The sequence below is a fragment of the Bombina bombina genome, chromosome 5 (assembly GCF_027579735.1).
Source record: "Bombina bombina isolate aBomBom1 chromosome 5, aBomBom1.pri, whole genome shotgun sequence".
In the NCBI taxonomy this organism is placed as follows: Eukaryota; Metazoa; Chordata; class Amphibia; order Anura; family Bombinatoridae; genus Bombina; species Bombina bombina.
The window spans coordinates 1,004,623,464-1,004,648,100 of record NC_069503.1 but is presented as its reverse complement, the minus strand read 5'-3'; the positions used below and the strand labels follow the sequence as shown (position 1 = coordinate 1,004,648,100).

General features: G+C 36.8%; 1 protein-coding gene across 2 annotated transcripts in view; it reads right to left on the bottom strand.

The window, feature by feature from the left end:
• The window catches only part of VPS13B (vacuolar protein sorting 13 homolog B), a 1,996,594-nt gene that overhangs the window by 1,080,830 nt on the left and 891,127 nt on the right, over positions 1-24,637 (bottom strand). For both annotated transcript variants that reach the window (XM_053715243.1, XM_053715242.1), the window contains exon 20: positions 15,967-16,076. In XM_053715243.1, coding sequence (XP_053571218.1) covers positions 15,967-16,076 — 110 coding nt within the window. The remainder of the gene's footprint in view (positions 1-15,966; positions 16,077-24,637) is intronic.

Here is a 24,637-nt window from a genome sequence, read left to right as displayed (position 1 = left end):
AGTGTCACAGAAAATAAGACTTACTTACCCCAGGACACTCATCTACATGTTTGTAGAAAGCCAAACCAGTACTGAAACGAAAATCAGCAGAGGTAATGGTATATTTATAAGAGTATATCGTCGATCTGAAAAGGGAGGTAAGAGATGAATCTCTACGACCGATAACAGAGAACCTATGAAATAGACCCCGTAGAAGGAGATCATTGAATTCAAACAGGCAATACTCTCCTCACATCCCTCTGACATTCACTGCACGCTGAGAGGAAAACCGGGCTCCAACCTGCTGCGGAGCGCATATCAACGTAGAATCTAGCACAAACTTACTTCACCACCTCCATAGGAGGCAAAGTTTGTAAAACTGAATTGTGGGTGTGGTGAGGGGTGCATTTATAGGCATTTTAAGGTTTGGGAAACTTTGCCCCTCCTGGTAGGAATGTGTATCCCATACGTCACTAGCTCATGGACTCTTGCTAATTACATGAAAGAAATACATTTGCTCAAAAGACCAGAACATTTTTAGCGTTTTTGCTATCACTCCATTTACACAGAAATAAAGCCTTTGATTTGTTTTATTTATATATGAATGGACTTAATAAATTGGACTTAATAGCTGAAAGCATTTTCCACACACACACACACACACACACACAAAAAAAAGAAATACCAAAACAAGGGGTCACAATCTTAAATTAGAGCAGATTCTGGAAAAATGTGAGGAAGGTTTTTTTTTTTTTTTTTTTTTACAGAAAGGGTGACGGATTCATGGAATAAACTTCCAAAAGGAGGTGGTAAAAACAGGGACTGTAAAATAATTTAAAAATGCTTGGGATTTGAATTTGGGGTTTCATGTCCCTTTAAGAAATGATTGTAAAGGTACCAAAAAAAAGAGGTAAAAAAGTATACAAAATGGGGGGCGTGTCCGGACCGCGGCCATGACAGGCTCCTACTAACTGCCAGATAATTAACAAATGATTGAAACTTCAACATCAACTTTACTCTGTGAAACTATGCTATATTGTTAGCTATCAGTATTGTAGGAAGCTCACAATCTGAAGCGGCAATCCGGACTGCTAACTAGGTGAGGCTGCGGCCTTGTAACATCCATGCTAACCCCTCCCCCCCCCCCGGCTTGCCGGATAATACAGAATCTTTCAAACGCTAACGCTAGCCATATCAGAAGTTCATTATAGTTGACCTGGAAGTGTGGAAATTGTTTGTTGTCAAGTAACAGATTATTCTCGTTGTAGCTAAACTAAAGTAGAATCATAATGGAAGAGGCGGTTCTAATACTCTTAAAGGAAATTGAGTCATTAATGGATGAACACTACCTCGAGCTCCATGCAGTGCTTGCGGAGGATTGCTAATCTCTGAGAATGGTAGATTGTCCCTCTTATACCATTTCAGAATACACAACAGAGCTTTCAGTGCCCTACCATTCACCTACTGGCCATGAGTCACTGCAATATAGCCCTGTGGATCCTATGCTATCTACGGCTTACGCAATTGCCCCGCAGCAGAAAAATTCTAACTGTCAGAATGGAGATTGAGGAGATCGGATGTGAAGGTCAGCACTTAGAAACTAACAGCTTTAATGCAACATCAGTTAGAGATGGGTGTGGGGCAATTCACTTTGAGATGGTGTGCTGTACTTGGAGATTGCAGTTCCTAGATCCCCTGACCATCAGAGCTGGGTTGGAATTCTTACCGCCAATGGGCAAGTTCTTAACAAGCTACTCCGGCACAGAGATACTCTTAGCTAAAAAGATACTCATATCGGGGAAAAAGCCCTCACTCCTATTTTCATGGTTAAGCTCACCGTGCACTAACATCATCATAAGTAGCAATTGGAACATCACTGCTTTCTGAAATGTGAACTCCATTACCTGCAGTCTCCATTCGCTAAAAGTTGGTGTAGGCTAACATCTTGGATATGACTCCCTTATAGATATAGAGGAATTCCAGAACACTACTGCCTGCTATATCCCTCAATATAGAGACATAGTTTAGAGGGGACCATAATGGTAACGGTCAATGATGTTAAGTTTGTTTTGTTAGGTGTCTACATATTGCTATATTAGTGTTGTTTGTTGTTTTACCCATTATATACCGGATCTCTATTGATATATACTGGTACAATCCTAAATGTGGTTACTCTCTGTATGGTATGTAGTCTGTATTAACATGCTAGCCCGCTAAGTTACTGATTAGGAACCCTTGACTAAGGGTTGGGATCTCTTATTTACTATGCATAGAATATTTTCAGGGTACTAGACCTGCATGTCAGCGGCTGAGACTATGGAGTACAGTTTCCTTTAAAAGTGAAACCACTTGGTTGTACCACACCCACAGTCTAAATAGTTAAATACCAGACACAGCAATATAGTGATTCTTTCCTATTCCACTAAAGTGAATATAGCTTTCACACTACATATGAAAAGTAACGCTTGTATCCTATATGACACATAACATATTCACCGTCATAAGGTCCCAGAAATAATATGCTATTCCTTTTCCCTTTTAGCCGCATTTGATCGAGGAAAGATAGCTGCCTTCTCTCTGAGTACATTTTTTTTTTACACCTTCGCCCCCCCTCCCCTCTTTCAGAACAAGTTATGAAGTACTGAGCTGCAAATCTTATTATTCATGTCCCCGGATTGTCCTCTCTCTCATTCAACAATATATTTTATACCTGATTTCAGGACATTTGAATGTCACTAGAAAACTCGTTAAAATCCCTCAATATTGCCTATGCAGATAGTATTTGGAAGCCTTGCATCACAAGCTACTACACCGACATATATCACCCCAGCCCCATAATCATTTGCCTTCCTTACCTGAATCATCCACACTTAGTTTTATACTATGTTAGCCCATAAGACATTGATTCTGTCTTCAGCTTGACAGTTAGTTATATTATTGTATTACATCAAACTAGAATTTTACTATCACATTTGTTACAGTAGTCAACTTCATCTATACTACACGTATCTGAGCGGTGCTTATCTGCTGACAAACACCCTTATGTTCAGGGCTTATATGTGGCCAGCAGAATAACTATCATGTATATTTTTTTTTTTTTTTTACTTTTACAACAAAGTTGCTGACCAGCTAAATAGTCATCAACACAAGCTATTACTATTGTAAAATCGAGGTTTGTAAGACCTATATTATGTCATTTGACGTTTTCCTATGATCTTTCTCTTGATTGTTCTCAAAATGTTCTTTGGCACAGTGAATTGATGTCAGTATCACTGCATGGCTATTGTATGTTAAAAAAATTTACGCAAAACCTTTAAATAAAAACATATAAAAAAAAAAAAAAAAAAGGTATATAAAATATCACATTCACTAAAAACCTGTAGTTTTCTAACTGTAGAAAAAAATAATCTAAAAATGAGTTCATTTGCATCCTCTTTGCTGATTCAGCTAAGACCACATGTATATAATTTGCATTATTTTGATTGTTTCAAGGTTTTTATCTGCAGCTCTGTGTACCATGTTCTAAAATGATGCAATGGGGTAACTCATTTTGTATAGCAGAACTGCCCATATTCTCAAAATTGATCTCCAAAAATACTATATATTTTTAAAGTAGTCAATCAAAAGTATTAATCTAGGCCACTGGTTTTCAAACCTGTCCCCTGCCTTCCTAACAGGCAACGTTTTGAAGATATCTTTACTAGAGCACAGGTGAAATAATCATCTGCTTAGTAAACATGCGGCTAGATTATGAGTTTTGTCGGTAAGGCTGTGCGGTGCTAACGAGCAGTTTATGCTCACCGCTCACCTACAGACAACGCTGGTATTAAGGGTTTTTACAAACCTGGCGTTAGCCGCAGAAAAGTGAGCGGAGAGCAAAATTTTGCTCCACATCTCACCTCAATACCAGCGCTGCTTACGTTAGCGGTGAGCTGGTAAAACGTGCTAAATAGGGTTAAACATTTTATTTAAGTGTTAGCGATGTGGGGGGGGGGCTCGGTTTAGGGGTTAATAGGTAGTTTATGGGTGTTAGTGTACGTTTTAGCACTTTAGTTAAGAGTTTTATGCTACAGCGTTGTAGTGTAAAACTCTTAACTACTGACTTTTAAATGCAGTACCAGTCTTGGCGCTATGCAAAAAAAAGAGGATACGCAATTGATGTAAGTGGATTTGCGGTATTTTCGAGTCTGGCCGAAAAAGTGAGCGGTGAGCATGTCATTTCAAGACTCGTAATACCAGCGGGCGTTAAAAAGCAGCGTTGGGACCTCTCAACGCTGCTTTTGAAGGCTAACCCAAGACTCGTAATCTAGCAGATAGTTATTTTACCTGCTCTTATCCAAGGTAATAATAAAAAACTTGGCCTGTTGGGGAGGCCTGAGGACAGGTTTGAAAACCAGTGATCTAGGCCCATTTTGGTATTTTTCATTACACCACCTGGTCATCAGATGTATGCAAAATATGATAATATAAAAGCAAATTATTAACTTTTTCACAAACTTTGCTTTCCCACAGAAATTATTTACACACAACTTGTGCAGTGAAAAGACGAATGCTTTTAAACGCTTCTCTAGGATCCCGTGTGTTAAGAATTAGCAGACATTTGGGTATTTGCCATTGTTTTGGTAATCAGAAGGCTGCTAATTGCACCTGCGCACCACACTTCTTTAAGAGGATTTTTAGACATGTTATGGCAAAGGGTGCAACGTTCAGTTGGAATGGCAATAATGGCTGGGATTCTCAAAATCGACCCCCAAAACTATATATATTTATAAAATTAACAACCTAAGGTAATTGATCTAGGCCCGTTTTGGCATATTCAATGTGACCAGTTGGCAGTCAGATGTGTGCCAAAGGTGATCATATAAAAAATATTATTAACTTTTTCACAAAACTTTGGGTTTCTCACTGCAATTATTTGCAAGCAATACCCTTTGATATGGCTTAACTGCCTGAATTCTCAAAATTGACGTCCACAGCAAAGGGGATCGCGTCCAATGCTGCAATCATTAGGCCTAACACCTCCATGCATATAGCCACTGAAGGTTATGATAGAGACTGAAGGTTCAGACAAGTTGAAACTAATTTTATCGTCTCTTTTCTGTTAGAGAAAGAGTCATGGATACTGAGTCTATTTGGAATCCCAAATAAGTGACCTTTGTCTAAATAATCAAGAAATTCTTTAGAAAATTGATCCTCCAACCATGATTTTGAAGAAACAACAATAGTTGAGTCATGTGAGATTCTGCTAAATGAAAAGATTGAGCTAGAACCAAGATATCATCCAAATAAGGAACCACTGCCATACCCTGCTCTCTGATTACAGATAGAAGGGAACCGAGAGCCTTTGAAAATATTATTGGTCCTGTTGCTAGGCCAAACGGAAGAGCAACAAACTGAAAATGCTTTTCTAGAAAAGAGAATCTCAGAAATTGAAAATGGTCTGGATGAATAGGGATGTGAAGATAAGCATCCTGTAAGTCTATTATGGACATATAATGACCTTGCTGAACAAAAGGTAGAATAGCCTTTATAGTTTCCATCTTGAATGTTGGAATTCTTACAAATTTATTTAGTGTTTTCAGATCCAAAATTGTTCTGAAGGAATTCTCCTTCTTTGGTACAATGAATAGTTTTTATTAAAAACCCTTTTCTTGTTCCCGTAGAGGAACTGGGACTATCACTCCCATCAATTTCAGATTTGAGACACATGTTAGAAAAGCTTGAGCTTTTGTTGGATGTTTTGGAACATGTGTTAAATAAAACAGTCCCCTTGGAAGTTTGATTTTGAAACCAATTCGATATCCCTGAGAGATTATATTCTGAATCCAAGGATTTTGGAAAAGTTTTAATCTGCCCCCTACCAGAAGAACTGGAATTAGGGTCACACCTTCATGCTGTTTTTTGGACAGGATTAGGTTTCTTGAATTGTCTAGATGTATTCCAATTGGAAGGTCTCCAGTTAGATCCAGGGGCATTTGGAGAGGGGGAAGGCTATTGATCTTTATTACAAAAATGATTTGGAGCCCTGAACTTCCCTTTAGATCTATAATCTTGAGGCAAAAAAACCCCAAATGATTTACCTCCAGTAATGGAAGAAATTATAGAATCCAATTGTGAACCAAATAGATTCTTACCCTGAAAAGAAAGAGATAGTAATCTAATTTTGGAAACCATATCAGCATTCCAAGTTTTAAGCCATAAAGCTGAAAGCCAAAAAGTAGAAGCAGCTGCTACATCAGCAATAGTTATGGCTGGCCTAAGAACATAGCCAGTATGTAAATAAGCCCTTCTCAAAAAAGATTCAAGTTTCCTATCTAAACGATCTTTGAAAGAAGTACTATCTTCTAACGGAATTATAGTACATTTAGCTAGAGAAGAAATAGCCCCATCTACCTTAGGGATAGTTTTCCATAGTTCTAGATTAGCAACAGGTAAAGGATACACACTTTTAAACCTAGAAGAAGGATTTAAAGAAGTACCTGAATTTTGAGACACACTTGTCTACTAATGCAGACAGGCCAAACCAGTGCTGAAAACGTATGAGCAGAGGAACAAATATAGGAGTATCTTGAACCATAAAGAGAGGCAGGAGATGAATCCCTGCAACCAATTTACAGATAGCCCATAGAAGGTTTTAAACAGAGGTAAAACATGATAACCTTAGGCAAACTCCACTCACATCCCTCTGACAAACACTATACTCTGAGGGGGAAAAACGGACTTCAAAATACACTGAAGCACCTATCACTAAAGCACATCATACTTTAACCCCTCCAAAGGAGGCAAAGTTTAAACTGAGATATGAGTGAGGTGGGTGAGGTATTTATAGACTTTGAGGTTTGGGAAACTTTACCTCCTCCTGGTAGGAATGTATATCCCATATGTAACAAATCGTGGACTCTCGCCACCTATATTAAAGAAAAAAAAAATATATATATATCTGTAATAGCGAAATGAGTATTTCTAGATGTGATTCTGTTTCATGAAAACAGCAGGATTGCAAGCAGTTTATACAGGGAGTGCAGAATTATTAGGCAAGTTGTATTTTTGAGGATTCATTTTATTATTGAACAACAACCATGTTCTCAATGAACCCAAAAAACTCATTAATATCAAAGCTGAATATTTTTGGAAGTAGTTTTTAGTTTGTTTTTAGTTTTAGCTATTTTAGGGGGATATCTGTGTGTGCAGGTGACTATTACTGTGCATAATTATTAGGCAACTTAAGAAAAAACAAATATATACCCATTTCAATTATTTATTTTTACCAGTGAAACCAATATAACATCTCAACATTCACAAATATACATTTCTGACATTCAAAAACAAAACAAAAACAAATCAGTGACCAATATAGCGACCTTTCTTTGCAAGGACACTCAAAAGCCTGCCATCCATGGATTCTGTCAGTGTTTTGATCTGTTCACCATCAACATTGCGTGCAGCAGCAACCACAGCCTCCCAGACACTGTTCAGAGAGGTGTACTGTTTTCCCTCCTTGTAAATCTCGCATTTGATGATGGACCACAGGTTCTCAATGGGGTTCAGATCAGGTGAACAAGGAGGCCATGTCATTAGATTTTTTTCTTTTATACCCTTTCTTGCCAGCCACGCTGTGGAGTACTTGGACGCGTGTGATGGAGCATTGTCCTGCATGAAAATCATGTTTTTCTTGAAGGATGCAGACTTCTTCCTGTACCACTGCTTGAAGAAGGTGTCTTCCAGAAACTGGAAGTAGGACTGGGAGTTGAGCTTGACTCCATCCTCAACCCGAAAAAGCCCCCAAAAGCTCACCTTTGATGATACCAGCCCAAACCAGTACTCCACCTCCACCTTGCTGGCGTCTGAGTCGGACTGGAGCTCTCTGCCCTTTACCAATCCAGCCACGGGCCCATCCATCTGGCCCATCAAGACTCACTCTCATTTCATCAGTCCATAAAACCTTAGAAAAATCAGTCTTGAGCTATTTCTTGGCCCAGTCTTGACGTTTCAGCTTGTGTGTCTTGTTCAGTGGTGGTCGTCTTTCAGCCTTTCTTACCTTGGCCATGTCTCTGAGTATTGCACACCTTGTGCTTTTGGGCACTCCAGTGATGTTGCAGCTCTGAAATATGGCCAAACTGGTGGCAAGTGGCATCTTGGCAGCTGCACGCTTGACTTTTCTAGGTTCATGGGCAGTTATTTTGCGCCTTGGTTTTTCCACACGCTTCTTGCGACCCTGTTGACTATTTTGAATGAAACGCTTGATTGTTCGATGATCACGCTTCAGAAGCTTTGCAATTTTAAGAGTGCTGCATCCCTCTGCAAGATATCTCACTATTTTTTACTTTTCTGAGCCTGTCAAGTCCTTTTTTTGACCCATTTTGCCAAAGGAAAGGAAGTTGCCTAATAATTATGCACACCTGATATAGGGTGTTGATGTCATTAGACCACACCCCTTCTCATTACAGAGATGCACATCACCTAATATGCCTTATTGGTAGTAGGCTTTCGAGCCTATACAGCTTGGAGTAAGACAACATGCATAAAGAGGATGATGTGGTCAAAATACTAATTTGCCTAATAATTCTGCACTCCCTGTATAAGAAAGCCACTGACTCAAATAGCTACCTGTATGCCACTAGTTGCAATCATAAAAAATGGGTCCATAATATACCTTATGGGCAATTTCAACGTCTGTGCCGCAACTGCACTAGATCTGAAGATTTTGAGAGAGAAGCTACTATACTCAAACAAAAATTTAGAGCCAAAAAATACCCAGAGGACATAATCATAAACAGTTATGAGAAAGCAAAAATCTTAAATTGATGTGATTTGAGTAAAGGGTCAAGTGATAAAGAAGCTAAAAGAAGTTATAAAAGTGAAAATATTACCCTTTTTCTTACCAAATATAATAACAGTGCAAGGACTAAGGGAGGGGATTATCAGAAAACAATGGTTTTACAAAAGGATTAGGTTTTAAATGGGATTCTAGATGAGAAACCTAAAATTGTTTTTAGAAAAAACACCAACTTAAAACAACATCTGGCACCCAGCAACTTGAGATCTATTAGAGAAAATACCAGTACAGTCCCAAATTGGCTTAATCCTATATCTAAAACCAATGATTTCTATGGATGTAAAAGAACTGTACAGTTTGTACACCAATTGATAAAAATAACAATAAAACTTTTTCTGTCACCAAGATAGGGTACAATTCCAAATAAAGTCACATCTAAGATGCCAGTCGAAATTTGTGATTTACTTGCTTGAGTGCTCGTGCCACAAAATATATATTGGCAGAACAAAAAGGACTATAAAGAGGAGGGTCATGGAGCATATAAGAAATATTGAGCAAGGGTTAACCACACATGGTGTGTCAGATCACTTCAGAACTCACCACAATAAAGACTATAGGAACCTAAAAGTCTTGGCTATAGAACAAGTAAACCTTAATATAAGAGGAGGTGATCGTCTCCTGACTCTTAGACAGAGAGAGACATTTTGGATTCATAGACTCAGAACTATGGAACCCTATGGACTGAATAGGGAAGTAGATTTACAGGCTTTTCTTCTCTGAAAAAAAATAAAAAAATAATAAAATAAAAAATAAATAAATGATGAATAAAAAAATTAAGTTTTTTTAATGTATGAACATAAAGTTTTTAAAATTTGGAAGTTTTTAATTTAAATGTATAATAATAATAAAAATAAAAAAAATAAAAATTGGAGGACTTCCGGGCAGCAGCCATTGTAGGTCGCACTGAGCTTCAGCTCCTGAGTTGTTCACCACTTCTATCTGGTATCTCATTGAAATTTGGGTGATAGACCATCTAGACCGGTGGAGAAGCTCGTCTGAAGGCACTCTGACCCAAAAGCAGGGGTTTTGGTCTGTGGTGTGGCCTGTGTGCCCTCAGTACCGGACTTTATCTTGAGGCCTTCCCTTATCATCGAGGCCTCATCTGTCCTCATAACTGCTGCGCCATTGTTGCACGGCCCATGCCCTACTTTAGGGGGAGAAAGCAACGCACATTCCGACAGAATGAATGAAAGAGAAACATCACTTATAACTATTCTTGCCAGCTTACTGGATGATCAACTCAAAAGCATTTCTAATCAGCTGGCATGTGAATGGGGTAGAGCCCGCACACCTAACCCTTCGACACGTTCTACTGAATCAACGGATACCATACCTCAGTCTGGTGAGCAAATAAGCTGGGACAAACATGACTCGCTAGAAGTGACAATTCCTCCACATCTTATCCCTGAGCCCTGGATCGCATGCAGGGTTGTCACAGAACATGGAGACCGGAATGGGGGCCTTAACAGAAAAGGGATCCCTTCTAAATCTGCAAATAGGAGCCTCTTAACCCCATCAACCACACAAAGGCTTTTAATACGGAGCGAGAGAGTGGGCGATGCGCCAAGTTGCCTTACCTATTCTAGAAGTGGTGTGCTGTGTGGAACTGGGCTCCCGGCTGTGTCTGCTGGAGTTTTCGAGTGTCTGTCACGACCCTGTGCAGGAGCGCCGGCTGTGTTCACCCAGGCAGACGGGTTTGTCATGCTTCAGCGGAGGCAGTTGCGTTATGCAGTTTCTTGCCTTCCTCGGGTTGGGAAGGTGAATACTTTCGATCAGTTAAGCAGGCTAACTGGGGACATACAGCAGAGGGTGAGCGGTCCATCCTGTGGAGCACTTGTTAACACTCCAATGATATACAGCCTTGCATTTTGCCCAGAGACTGCTCCTAGATGCGTGAGACACGGAGTGGGTTAGACGAGACGAAGAGACAAGGACTGACACCCTAGGTATATGGCTTGTGCTGCTATGTTTAAAAGGAACTCTGGTGATGGTTTGTCTGATGACCAGTGTGTTAGACAATGGGCCCTTCTGTTCACAAAGTTTTACTATTCAAGACTTTCCTAATGGGTATATTATCAACGGGACATATAATATCCACATGCTTATATAGACAGGTCCTGATTTGTTGCAACATTTATTGGGAAACACATATTTATACTTCAGTAGTGGTATTAAGCTCATTGTGTCATTTACCTGTTTTCCGTTTTTTCTTTTGTTTTTGTGGGGGTTTTTTTTTTTTTGTTAACCTGCCTTTTCTCCATATGATGTGCCCATGCTTTATGCTTTCCCATCTGATCAATACTAAGTCTCTATAGAGAATAGATGTAGCATTATCCACTCAGTAGCAGTTATACATTTCTTACACTCCGGTCTATTTCTATATATGTGCCCTAGTCTACTTTTTAATTGTGAAATTAGGCTGACTTTTTGACAAAACGCCTCTACGCATTATTTACCGCTATCTTATATAGTTCCCAAGTCTTTCCACTAGATGGAAGTAGAGTTCCAGTTATAGAATACCCACCTGGTTCTCCTCTTACAAAAGTCCCTCTTGGATCTGATAGACTTGTTTTCTAGTCTCATAGGGACACACAGTGTAAGTCCATGCCATTAACACCTTCCATAGTGGTTCTAGCACTGTCTATCAGATGGAGTACTTAAATATTGCAGCTGGGTAACACGTTGCTTATACATCAATGACAGATCATTAGAAAGTTCTCTCTCCCTACCTTTTCATTTATTTTTTTTATTTTTTTTATGTTCATTCAATTGTCCTTAATCTGTATCAAATTTATATTGTAACCTACTAGTCTCCAATTGGGGCCCAAAAGTGGCCCACTTTGATATATTATTCACTTGTTTCTTTATTTATTTATTTTTTGCTTTATCTTCCCCCCAAAAAACTCCCTACCCTGATTTAATTCCATACCAGGAGGTACAAAAGTGACCTCCATGTTTCAGTAAGGGACAAATGTTTATTTCTGACTTTACCTCAGGTTGCAAGGGGATCTTATATAGAAAATTTAGAGGTTATCCCTAAATTGCAGGTCTGGGTGATTAATTGCTTAATCAAAATGACATTCTACTTGAGATTTTCCTATGCCATTGTAACTGTGTTGTTATTTTCGTTTTGCCTGTATCACTTTTGTAACCTCAAATAAAATACTTAAAAAAAAAAAATTATGGTGGACCAAATGAATTTGAGAAAAAACATATAGTATATAGCTTCTATTTCCTCAGTCTTTTTTGCAACATATAGTCTGTTGAATCAGATGGGTATTCATTTTTTAGCTTTTATTTTCTCCATACATAATGTATGCGTGTATGTATGTCAGCATGCATGTGTGTATGTATGTGTATGTAGAATTTTTTGATGTCCATATACATTATAAATCATAAATTAAGGACCAAAAATTTAGAGTTTTGTGATGCAATGGTAAATATATACATACTGTATTTATTATATATTTTTTATTAGGATTTTAAATTATTAGTATTTTTTATGGTTATCAACAGCAAGCGAGAATGAATTAAAACAAAAAAAAATAAAAACATTTTTATAAATATTTTTTAAAAATATATATTTTTTACATATACTTTTTTAGATTGTAGCTTTTTTTCAATGAAATGTCAATGAAATATTGTACACATTAATAACGTTAATAATGTTTAAAGTTTTAATTTATTGATATTAGCAAAACAGTTTTTAAATCCGTTATTTCTTAGCCCATTAGATCTGTAAACGAGAGGGAACCCTCATAGATATGGCAGATGACGTGTAACAGGGGCGGACTTTCCAATGGAAAAGAATATAAATGTTTAGGGAAGGGGGAGGCGTGTATAGCCTCTGATGAAGCGGAGTTACGTCCGTGAAACGCGTCAGGCATGCCCCCTTCACGTCATCCCACTAGTTTGGACTGGAGTATATCGAGCAACATTTGACAGGAGCTTGGATTTTCTTTAAGGTTAAAGACCACAGTAGGAAAGACTTAACAGCATGTGACAACCTATCACAGTGGACGTTTTCTGACCATAGTGGGGACGCTGATTTGGATATATCCCTCTGACCATAGTAAGGACGCTGATTTGGATATATCCTGCTTGCTTGTTTGTGTCTACATACCTCACATGTTTGAGGTTGAATCCTGTGAGTAGCTCTGAGAGAGGATATGGGGCTACAGTTTTATATGTATTGCTTTGTAATAAACATACTGCACTTAGAGTCCTTTTGTGCGCTCTCTCCTTTCGTTATTACAGAATCGTTTTCCACCTCATTTGGCTGTCAGGCCAGTGAGAGCAGCCGGACGGCGGACTCCAAGATAGTGCTCCAGTTTGAAAATCACAACTCTATTGATATTACAACTTTACAGGAACTCTGGATGTGTGAGATTTTAAAAGGAAGGGTTATTTTATATCATTGTGTTATCTTTATATACACTTATTTTGGAATCCGAGTTTTATTCAGCCTTGTAATATTTTAGGAGTGCGTTAGTTAGTGAGAAGCCATTAATTTAGACAATTTTATTTTGGCTTTAAGTCTCACTATTTTACAATTCATTATTTTTTTATATGCATACTGTATGTATGTATATATATATATATATATATATATATATATATATATATATATATATATATAAGATTGGAGTAGCCGTGTTAGTCCAGTAGATAAAATGCTCAAAAAACAAAGTATTGCAGTAGCCGTGTTAGTCCAGTAGATAAAATGCTCAAAAAACAAAGTATTGCAGTATGCAGTGATACCTTTTTTATTGGACTAACATAATATTTCAAAGACAAGCTTTCGAGAGTTTTCCTCTCTTCCTCAGGTCTCAAGCAATACTGATCAATCTGATATAAATACACATCACATTCAACAAATGGAAGGGAGGGAGGGGGTGAGAGGGCTGTCATAAATAGCAGAGAATGTGTCTGAAGGAGAAAATAGCTGAGAATAGCCAGAAAGAATAAATTAACAGAGGAGAGTAAATAGGTAACATGAGAGGAAAAACAAAAGGAAAAAGAAACCAATATAGGACAATAAGATCAGAGATTATAGAAAGTTATGGTAGTGTGTGAGAAAGCCAGAGTCTACATTAAGTCCTTCATTTCTGGTATTGAAATGTGTGATCATTTTCATCTCAAACGTCTTTCGTTCATTAGCGTCTTTGAAATTCCCTTTAATAATTTTAATCCTGAGGTTAAGGATGGAGTGACCAGTCTGGGTGAAATGATGACCAACAGGGGTACAATATTCATTTTCCTTGTGGTTTTTGATCGAGTGTCTGTGTAGATTCATTCTGAGATGCAGCTTTAGGCCAGTTTCTCCAATGTAGTAACCTCTGTCACACGCTGTACACTGTATCATGTACACCACATTAGCAGATGAGCACGAATAGGATCCTTTAATATTATATGATGCGTTATTGTGTCCGGCTGTGTTGTTGTCATATATATGTTGACACAGTTTGCAAAGAGATTTGTTGCATCGTGCAGTGCCATTCTGTGTAAGCTTCTGTTTTGTGGTTAATTTGCTGCGGACCAATCTCTGTCTCAGGTTAGGCGGTTGTTTGAATGCTAGTATGGGGGGTTCAGGAAATATTTTTTTGAGTGTGGGGTCCTCTGAAATTAGTGGTTGTAGCTCTTTAATAATTTTGCGTACTACTCCTTCCAGAGTAGGGTTTAGTCACTTACAACCCTACTCTGGAAGGAGTACGCAAAATTTAACCACCAATTAGCAAGCGCTACCCAGGTTTCTGAACAAAAAATGAGCCGGCTCCTAAGCTCACATTCCTGCATTTATAAACATACCAGGAGAACGAAGAAATATATATAATAGGAGTAAATTAGAAAGTAACTTAAAATTGCATGCTCTTTCTGAATCATAATAGAAAAAATGTTGGTTTCATATCCCTTTAAGTGTTTCTAAGATTCAGATGACTGCCTCCTTATCTCAGATCTTTTGACAGACTTGCATTGCAGGCAATTAGTGCTGACTCTTAAAATAACTTCACGTGCATGAGCTCAGTGTTATCTATATGAAACACACAAACTAATGCCCTCTAGCTGTGAAAACCTGTCAAATGCAGAGGTGGCCTTCAAGGGCTTAGAAATTAGCATATGAGCCTACCTAGGTTTACCTTTCAACTAAGAATAACAAGAGAACATAGCAAATTTGATGATAAAAGTAAATTAGAATTTTTTTTTTTTTTAAATTACATGCCCTATCTGAATCATGAAAGTTTAATTTGGACTTTACTATCCCTTTAAGAGATAAGTTTCCCTACACCGCAAATGCGTTACCAAAAATAAAATAAATCTCAATTACTCAACAGTATAAAGGGATAATATTATAACGATTTGCTAAATAGAAGATATAATGAAAATAAAGATACCAAAAAAGGTTAAATGTCAAAAAGTTGTTATAAAACCGAACAGAGGAGAAAAATAAAAGTGGTGTTCATATAAATCAAGAAGGGCAGAAAATTATAAACAACTTCTGGATTCAGAGATCACATTTTAAGGCTGGGGAAAAATGGCGATTCATGAAATCAGTATATGTAAAGTCTGGTGAAAAAACTCTAAACAATAACTTTGTCTAAAAATATAAGGCTTAAATCCTCACACCATGAGAGAAAACAGACCAACAAAGTGGGATAGTAGCTCTCATTTAGAGTCAATATATATATAAACCTCCTTGAATACAGGATTGCAGCATTTATCATTGTGCACTTTGCCAATATATTTGAAATGATTTCAGTTGATGAAAGAACTAAGTACCATGATTCCTCTTTTATCAGTCACCTCATCAGAACAAAAAAGGTGAGAATATAAAACATTAGGTCAGGGCTTACTAGTAGCATGTGCAAACTCCAAATGATTGAGTATAAAATACTTAAATGTTCTCAGGCCAATATTACCAATTGTGGCATCATTAAGTCATTCGTGTTGATTTTGACTGTGAAAATGTAGCCATGTGCCAGGTTACCTATAAAGTTATGAGTAAGTTCAAAAACGGTATTTAACATGGTTTAGCTAAAGGCCCAAAATGATTCTTTGTAAGTCTTTGCTTGACGTCGTATAGCAATGAATCACGGCCCAAATCAGACTTGTGAGAAATGAGTAGTGAAAAATAATGATGCAGAGCAGATTACCTGCTGAGAATGTCGGCTGCTCCTTTTCTGAGGCTGGTATATGAGCCATGAGTACAGCACCGGATCAACATTGATTGCTATACCTTGAACACTAGCCAAAAGCACAGCACCTTAAAAAAAGGAAGAAGAGAAATTTCAGTACAAGTCACTAGAGTTATAATTATTGTCAGAAAAAAACAGCATCATATTATTCTTATGTTTAATTGTGTGTTTCATTACTGCAAGAAATATCGGCAGCATATCAGCTCATAACTCTCACATCCATTAATATAAAAACTTGTTTATAGATGTGCCAAACAGGATCCCTATAGAGGTTTGAGTACATTGCTGACAATAGTGTGAAGAGGTTAAGATTCATTTAGACTTTATTACTTTTTTGCATTATTTAAACTATGATTAAAACACTGCCATGGATTTAATAAACACATTTAATTCATTAAAGGAAAACTGCTATGAAATAAAACATTCTAGAAGCTTGGTTTGCTCAGGAACTTTAGAATGGAATTCTTCAAGTGTGTATTGATTGAACAAACAGTAAATGCACATATTACTTGATTACTAGAATTTTGTTCGTCTTTTAAACTTTAAGAGCAAGATTACAAGTTGCGCGTTCTGATTTTTCTGCTCACGATATGGCCTTTTCGCAATCAATTTCCATTGCGCAAGTCCTTTCCACGCTTGAAGAGTTAATGGTTTTGTGCAACATAAAAGTTTCACGAAACACTTTAAAAATACATTACAAAGTACAGTTACACTCATATTAACACTGTCTAATATAAATTATTTAAAAAAAAAAAGGCAAAAAAATACGAGATATCAGGTGTTAGGAGGAAAAAAAGCTGACGCAGGGATTTTACATTGACATACATAAAGAAACATGGATTTATATGTACACAAATATGTTTAACTAAAGAAATGTGCACTGGTATTGCAAGTTAAGCGCAATGCAAACACAACCTCGCATTCACATCACTTGGAAGCCTTGCGCTCACGAGAGGGCGCTTTCATAGACTCCAATGGGAGCCTCGTTCTCATGCCGTGAGACACAGCAAAGAACCTAGCGCAGCACAGGGGGTAAGTCTTGCAGCAAATTAAAAATATATATATATGTATGCGTTTATATGTGTATATGCACATATTAACACATAATATACATAAATATATACATAAATATATATGTATATTAGCATATACATATATATCAAAAGTAAAAGCACAGTCCCCATAAACATCAATGTAAAGGCACTTTTCAGTGCACTTTTTTTTCTACCACCCCCACTGCTTTCTGGAGTTGTTTTTCCAAAAAAAAAATATATATATATATATATATATATATATATATATATATATTTATATATTTTTTTTTTTTTTATTTATTTTTTTTTTTATGAAAATAGCTGTCCATTTTATTTTGGGGACAATTAAGGCACATATTTTTTTAATTAACCAGAAGTTTGACCGCTGGTTGATTGCGTCAAATGCAAAATGTGCCTGTGAGCTTGCGGGAGCATTAACCAGCCACTTGTAATAGCCGGGTATTTAACATGCTCCTGTAAACAAGCACATTTGCCCCCTTTACGGGTGCACGTTTAAATAGCGCTCCACTTGTAATCTAGCCCAATATGCGTAGTTTATAAAGACTGGATTAGATTGATCGATACATCAGTGTAATAATGAAACTTTCTAATGACTAACCCTGGGTTAGACCCATGTGAATGGGTTGTTAAGTAAGGATAATGGTCTCCTCATGCATTATGGCAAATGATGCCCATATGGGAAGTAAATATTTAGGAATATCAAAGATGTTTATTTTTTGAGCAGGAGCCCATTATTCTGCAATAATGTTCGGTTTTATTGACACAATTTCTATAGAACCAGATTACTTTAGACAAAACATAGAATTGTGAAGTCTTACAAACACATTTATTGTATGGCATTGTTTTACACACATATTTCCTTACCAGACAAGTAAGAAACATACTGCAGTGGCTTTTGAATACAGGTATAGCTCACTTTACCGAGCTTCACTTTACAGCAATTCGCTAATACAGCGCTTTGTGGAGCTGAAGTTCAACCTCCAAGGATTTTGAAACAGTGCTGTAAATCATTGTGAGATTGCGAGAAAAGTGACTGACACCATTTTGTTATGCTTAGTTCACTCTGTTAACTGCATTGCAGTGCAATCTGTGTCTCAGTGCTATAGTCTGGCAAATGTTATTACTGTAATTGTCACAATTTTACAGGTACAGTATTTATTGAATACTAATTGAATTCTTGCTGTGCTAGTGTAAACTAAACATAGCATTATTGCACCCCTAATATATGTTAGTTCAAACATGTTTTTAAGATTTTAAACACTGAAAAGAAAGCTAAAACTGCCTTGTTTCACTTTACAGCGGGGCTCCGGTCCCTAACCCGCTGTATGAGCGGGGTATACCTGTATACGAATATTATTCGTATAAACTTTAATGAATCAGATAGAGCTTTATATGTTAAACAACGTATTACTTTAATTCTATTATCACATTTACTTAAAGGGACACTGAACACAAATTTTTTCTTTTCTAATTCAGATAGAGCATGCAATTTTAAGCAACTTTCTAATTTACTCCTATTATCAATTTTTCTTCGTTCTCTTGCTATCATTATTTGAAAAAGAAGGCATCTAAGCTTTTTTTGGTTTCAGTTCTATGGACAACACTTTTTTATTGGTGGATGAATTTATCCACCAATCAACAAGGACAACCCAGGTTGTTCACCAAAAATGGGCCGGCATCTAAACTTACATTCTTGCATTTCAAATAAAGTTAAAAAGAGAATGAAGAAAATTTGCTAATAGGAGTAAATTAGAAAGTTGCTTAACATTTCATGCTCAATCTGAATCACAAATTATTTTTTTTGGGTACAGTGTCCCTTTAATAATTTTGTTATTCTTTACATTAACAAAAGCATACCTAGATAGCTCAGGAGTGTGCACATGTCCTGAGCATTCTATGGCAACAGTATTTGTAAGCATTTTTTTGCTGCCTTAAAGTGCCCAATACACATGCACACTTGAGCGTATCTATGTATGCTTTTCATACCAGAATACCTAGAAAACAAACCAAATTTAAAGGGACAGTAAAGTACAAATTGAACTTCCATTATTCATTTATAGCCTGCAATTTTAAACAACTGTAAAATGTACTTCTATTATCAAATGTGCTTAGTTTTCTTGGTATCCATTGCTGAAGTGTAAACTTTGGTAGGCTGAGGAGCAGCAATCCACTACTGGGACCTAGCTAAACACATTGTGTGAGCCAATGACAAGAAACATATGTACAACCACAAATCATTAGCTAGCTACCAGTAGTGCTCCTCTGCCTAACTAGATATGCTTTTCAACAAAGGGTAATAAGATAAAAAAGCACCTTTAATATTAGGAGTTAAGAAGTTGTTCAAATTGTTGTTTCTTTATCATAAAAGAAACATTCTGAGTTGCAAGTCCCTTTGATAATATCCATTCTTTAATCTGATAAGGAAACTAATATCTAGTTATATAATTTATATATTTAAACATTTAAGTGATCTATGGTGCTATTTTTAGAGGAACATTAAATGCAAAATGAAAATGGTCTATTGAGTTTGAGCACTTTACTTTTGTTTGCATTATAACTCGGGACCTAGTCACAATGTGTCGGACCTGGAAAAGGGCAAAGTGATAACAATAGCAGGGTGTTAGCTGTTTCTCTGAGGAAACGTTTTAGATCTTCAAAAAAATATTTATTTTAACAAATTTTCTCGTCAATCACAATCCATTTTCTCTATATCTTGCAACAGTTTTTTCGAGACCATTTAACACTTTAAAATTCGACACCCAAAGGCACTTGATAAAATCCCAAACTACAGAGGTATATTTGTTTATAATGCCTAGATTCATTAATTATTATTCAATGCTATAGTATAGTCCGTCGGCAGTAAGCTGGACACACATACATACAAATGTAATATGTGATGTTCTGTACAGATAAGTGGATCTTCAGGGAAAGTAAGATCAGGACCCCAGCATCTAGAAATGGCATGTAGCAAATTACTTTCTGTAAATGTTTGTTTCTAATTCACACTCGCATTGCCGTGATTGCCACTTTCAGTACAGGCGTCTTCAAAAGTGGGCTTTCAAACAGAATCGCACCTTCATGAATTGAAATTTCAAACAGAAATTTGTGACCAGGACTTAAAACTGGATTGTGCCGTTGTTACTGGGATATCAAATGGGATTGCTTCCCTTCACTACAGGGCAGTTTCCAGTAGCGTGATCCCGTTTGAAAGCCCGGTCATGAAGGCACAATCCCTTTTGCACAACATTTTTGCAGCTTTATTTTTACAATGAAGTAGTTTCATGGTTTACATTGTAAGAACTGTTACAATGAAGTAGTTTCATGGTTTACATTGTAAGAACTGTTAACATACAGTTTTAGAAACTCCTAATGTTCTGATGTATTTCTCACCAAACTGGAAATTAAGTACACGACACACCTTTTTACTTCAGTCTGCTTTTCAGCAGGTTCCCTTTACGCCAAAGTATCGCTGTTCACACAGCTTATAAACTTAGCTAGGGTTAGTGCAGTGATTCATAACCATCCCAGGACAGACTGTTTCGTGGTTTTTGCCACTCATCAGCTGGGAGAAGGTTAGAATCACTGCTGGGTTAAGTTGATTCCAGGCAGAATACAACAACATTTTAAATTAGGGGGAGATAAAAGGCGAGTTTAAAATCCTCCACTACGCACAAAATATAGAAAAAATAACTTCTCCCAGCTGATGAGTGGCAAAAACCACGAAACAGTTTGTTCTGGGATGGTTATGAATCACTGCACTAACCCTAGCTAAGTTTATAAGCTGTGTGAACAGCGATATTTTGGCGTAAAGGGAACCTGCTGAAAAGCAGACTGAAGTAACAAGGTGTGTCATTGTGTACTTAATTTGCATATCTTACCCAGAATCCTTTGCTGCATTGGAAACAATGTAATTCAGAGGTTTTCTGTGGGAAAACAAGCCTCTGGGCCTGTCAAGATTTGTTAATGAACTACACAATGAGTTATTTTTTCTATATTTTGTGCGTAGTGGAAGATTTTAAACTCGCCTTTTATCTCCCCCTAATTTAAAATGTTGTTGTATTCTGCCTGGAATCAACTTCACCCAGCAGTGATTCTAACCTTCTCCCAGCTGAGGAGTGGCAAAAACCACAAAATAGTCTGTCCTGGGATGGTTATGAATCACTGCACTAACCCTAGCTAAGTTTATAAGCTGTGTGAACAGCGATACTTTGGCGTAAAGGGAAACTGCTGAAAAGCAGACTGAAGTAAAAAGGTGTGTCATTGTGTACTTAATTTGCATATCTTACCCAGAATCCTTTGCTGCATTGGAAACAATGTAATTCAGAGGTTTTCTGTGGGAAAACAAGCCTCTGGGCCTGTCTAGATTGGTTAATGAACTACACAATGAGTTATTTATATATATATATATAAGTTCAAAGTAGACAAGCACTCCAGAAATCCAATCTCAAGTGCCCAGGGTGCAACAGATAGGCAAATAGAAAATAAAGGAGAGTGCACTCGCCAGGACTTTTCAGAATGTTAACCAAATATGTGAACGTTTTCGGGGGATTAGCCCCTTCCTCAGACATACAAAAATACAATGTGAATAAACCCACACCGGACACCCTTAAGTAGAGAGGCCAACCAATCACTCGCTCTCCAGAATAGGGTGACACCCACAAGGTGATGTCACCCCTCTAGCAACGAATGAGACTGGCCCTAAATAAAAGATAATGTAAACAGCAGGATACTTAATGTCAACCATATACAGTGTACATATGAGTAGATTGGGTTAAGCCCATAGGCAAAAATAAATAAGCATAAGGTTATGTGCAAGAACAAAGCACACATATGTAGAAGTTAAACACATAGGTCAGATAAATTTTAAACACATAGGTAAAATGTTAAACACATCAATAGAATAGAATGTTAAGCACATAGGTCAAGATAAATATAGTGCACCTAGATAGCATAGAAACAAGTCATCCCAAATTGGCCTAATGTACTGAAATGTACCCTATTCTGGAGAGTGAGTGATTGGTTGGCCTCTCTACTTAAGGGTGTCCGGTGTGGGTTTATTCACATTGTATTTTTGTATGTCTGAGGAAGGGGCTAATCCCCCAAAAACGTTCACATATTTGGAATAAAATTCTGAAAAGTCCTGGCGAGTGCACTCTCCTTTATTTTATATATATATATATATATATAGATATATATATATATATAGATAGATAGATATATAGAAGAAAAAACAAATGCAAACGGATTCTCCAATTCCAAACTCGATTTATTGCTTGTTAAAAATCCATGTTGTACATGATCATCAGAAATTCACAAGACATACTTGAAAACGGTTGCTGCTCCTATATATATATATATATATATATATATATATATATATATATATATATATATATATATATATATATATATATATATATACACACACATACATAATAATATTAGCATCTAAACTACCTTGTATGCTCACTGCTATTGCAAAGAATATTTTTCCTATCATGATTGTTTACGCAAAAACGAATAATCTGAAGGGGGGTAAACAAATGCAGTAAAAATATTATACTCTGCAGACACTGCTATTTATTTATTTTACCAATCACATTGCTATGTTTATATTTTACCAATCACCTAGTATTTTAAAAGGAAAGAGAACACACTTTGGAAAAGGGGATAGTTTTTCTTTCAAAAGCTGTGCATCACGCACCTCTGTGTGTATTATGGATGTAAGTAATTGCTTGTTATCTAGACCCACCTTGGTGCAAAGTGTTGCTGGCAATTACCACGACCTTTCCCACACCAAATATATTCAGGTGTCTAGTGTTGCATATGATCACCACTCTATTCCCTTTTTTGGTCAAATAAAGAAATGTCTGTCTGTGAGGGAGTGACAGCATCTCCTTAAAGGAATGTCAAACCCAAGACATTTATTTTGTGATTCAGACAGAACATACCGTTTAAAAAAAACAAAAAACTTTCCAATTAACTTCTTATATCAAATTTGCTTAGTTTCCATGATATTGTATGTTGAATAAATACCTAGGTAGGCATCTGAAGCACTTCACGGTAGGAAATAGTGCTGCCATCTACTGCTCCAGAAATAGTCCGGCTCCTAAGCATACAATGCTGCTTTTTTAACAAAAGATACTAAGAGAACAAGGAAAAACTGATAATAAAAGTAAATTAGAAAGTTTAAATACAAATGCTCTATCCAAGTCATGAAAGAAAAACTCTGGGTTTCATATCCTGTTTCAGATATCCAAAGAATATACAACAAATAAACAATTATTTTTTTTTATATCCAGTAATGTTTTTAAAATAGCAGGAGGAAAGTTATCATAATCTTCGTCAATATAAGCATTTAATTTTAACAGATCATGATTAAACTCTGGATCTAAGGAAAGATTGCCTCTTGTAAAAAAAAAAAACATTGTCCTCCAAATTCATGCAAGCTGAGGGAATAATGTGGATTTATCTCATAATGGTTCCCATATTTAGAGAATGATAATGTCCTCTCATCAGTCTCGTGAACGTTAGATCTACAACACATGTGTCTGATTCACATGGTCATCTCAATGGTTTCTTAAAACATTGCAAATAAGCATTTACCTTTATTTTTAATTGAAGGAGGATTGATTATAAGTACTATCATCATTCAGCCAGCAAAACAAGTAGTTTCAGATATTTTAATTCCGCACATATGTGTGTTTTTTTTTTTTTTTTGCCGAATGTTAAATAAACTAATACATTTATGGCATGACTAATATTGTAACATTTTAGCAGTAAGACAACACTGGGAAAAGTGAAAGAAAAAAACTTTATGTTCTATATGTGCTAGTTTAGGAATTTTAATTTTGTGTATTGGAAAGTTCATAGATGTTTAGTGACTAGACAAAAAAAAAGAATAACGCATTCAATCAATTTATATGACTGATAAGAAAGACCTCATTTTAGCAAATGTACCCCTCCAACTCAGAAAGGTAAAATCGTTTTTTGTGTGTGATTTTCACACTCAACTTTTCACATTATTTACATTATCAGACAGTATGACACTACAAGGCCAATTTATCAAATGTCGGGCGGACATGATTCACTGTAGCGAATCATGTCCTCCCGACATCGCTAAATGCAGACAGCATACGCTGTCAGCATTTATCGTTGCACAATCATTTCACAAGAAATGCTTGTGCAATGCCGCCCCCTGCACATTCGCCGCTAGCAGAGGAGTTAATCATCCCGATCGTATCTGATCGAGATGATTGCAGTCCGCCATCTCAGAGGTGGCAGACGAGTTAAGGAACAGCGGTCTTAAGATGTACCCTTATAAGTAACCAATCTCACACTTAAAGGGACATAAATGCCCATTTTTTTTTTCCTTTCATGACAATTTATTTATATATTCAAATACATATTGCTCTCTTGGTATCCTTTGTTGAAGAGCATACATAGTAAGTGGCGTGCACATTTTTGAAGAACTATATGGCAGCAGTTTTTCAAGAAGGCTTCTAACAATGTTATACACTTTTGAGCATTCGATGGCACCGGTGTTTGCACTGTGTTTAACATTGTTAAAAGCA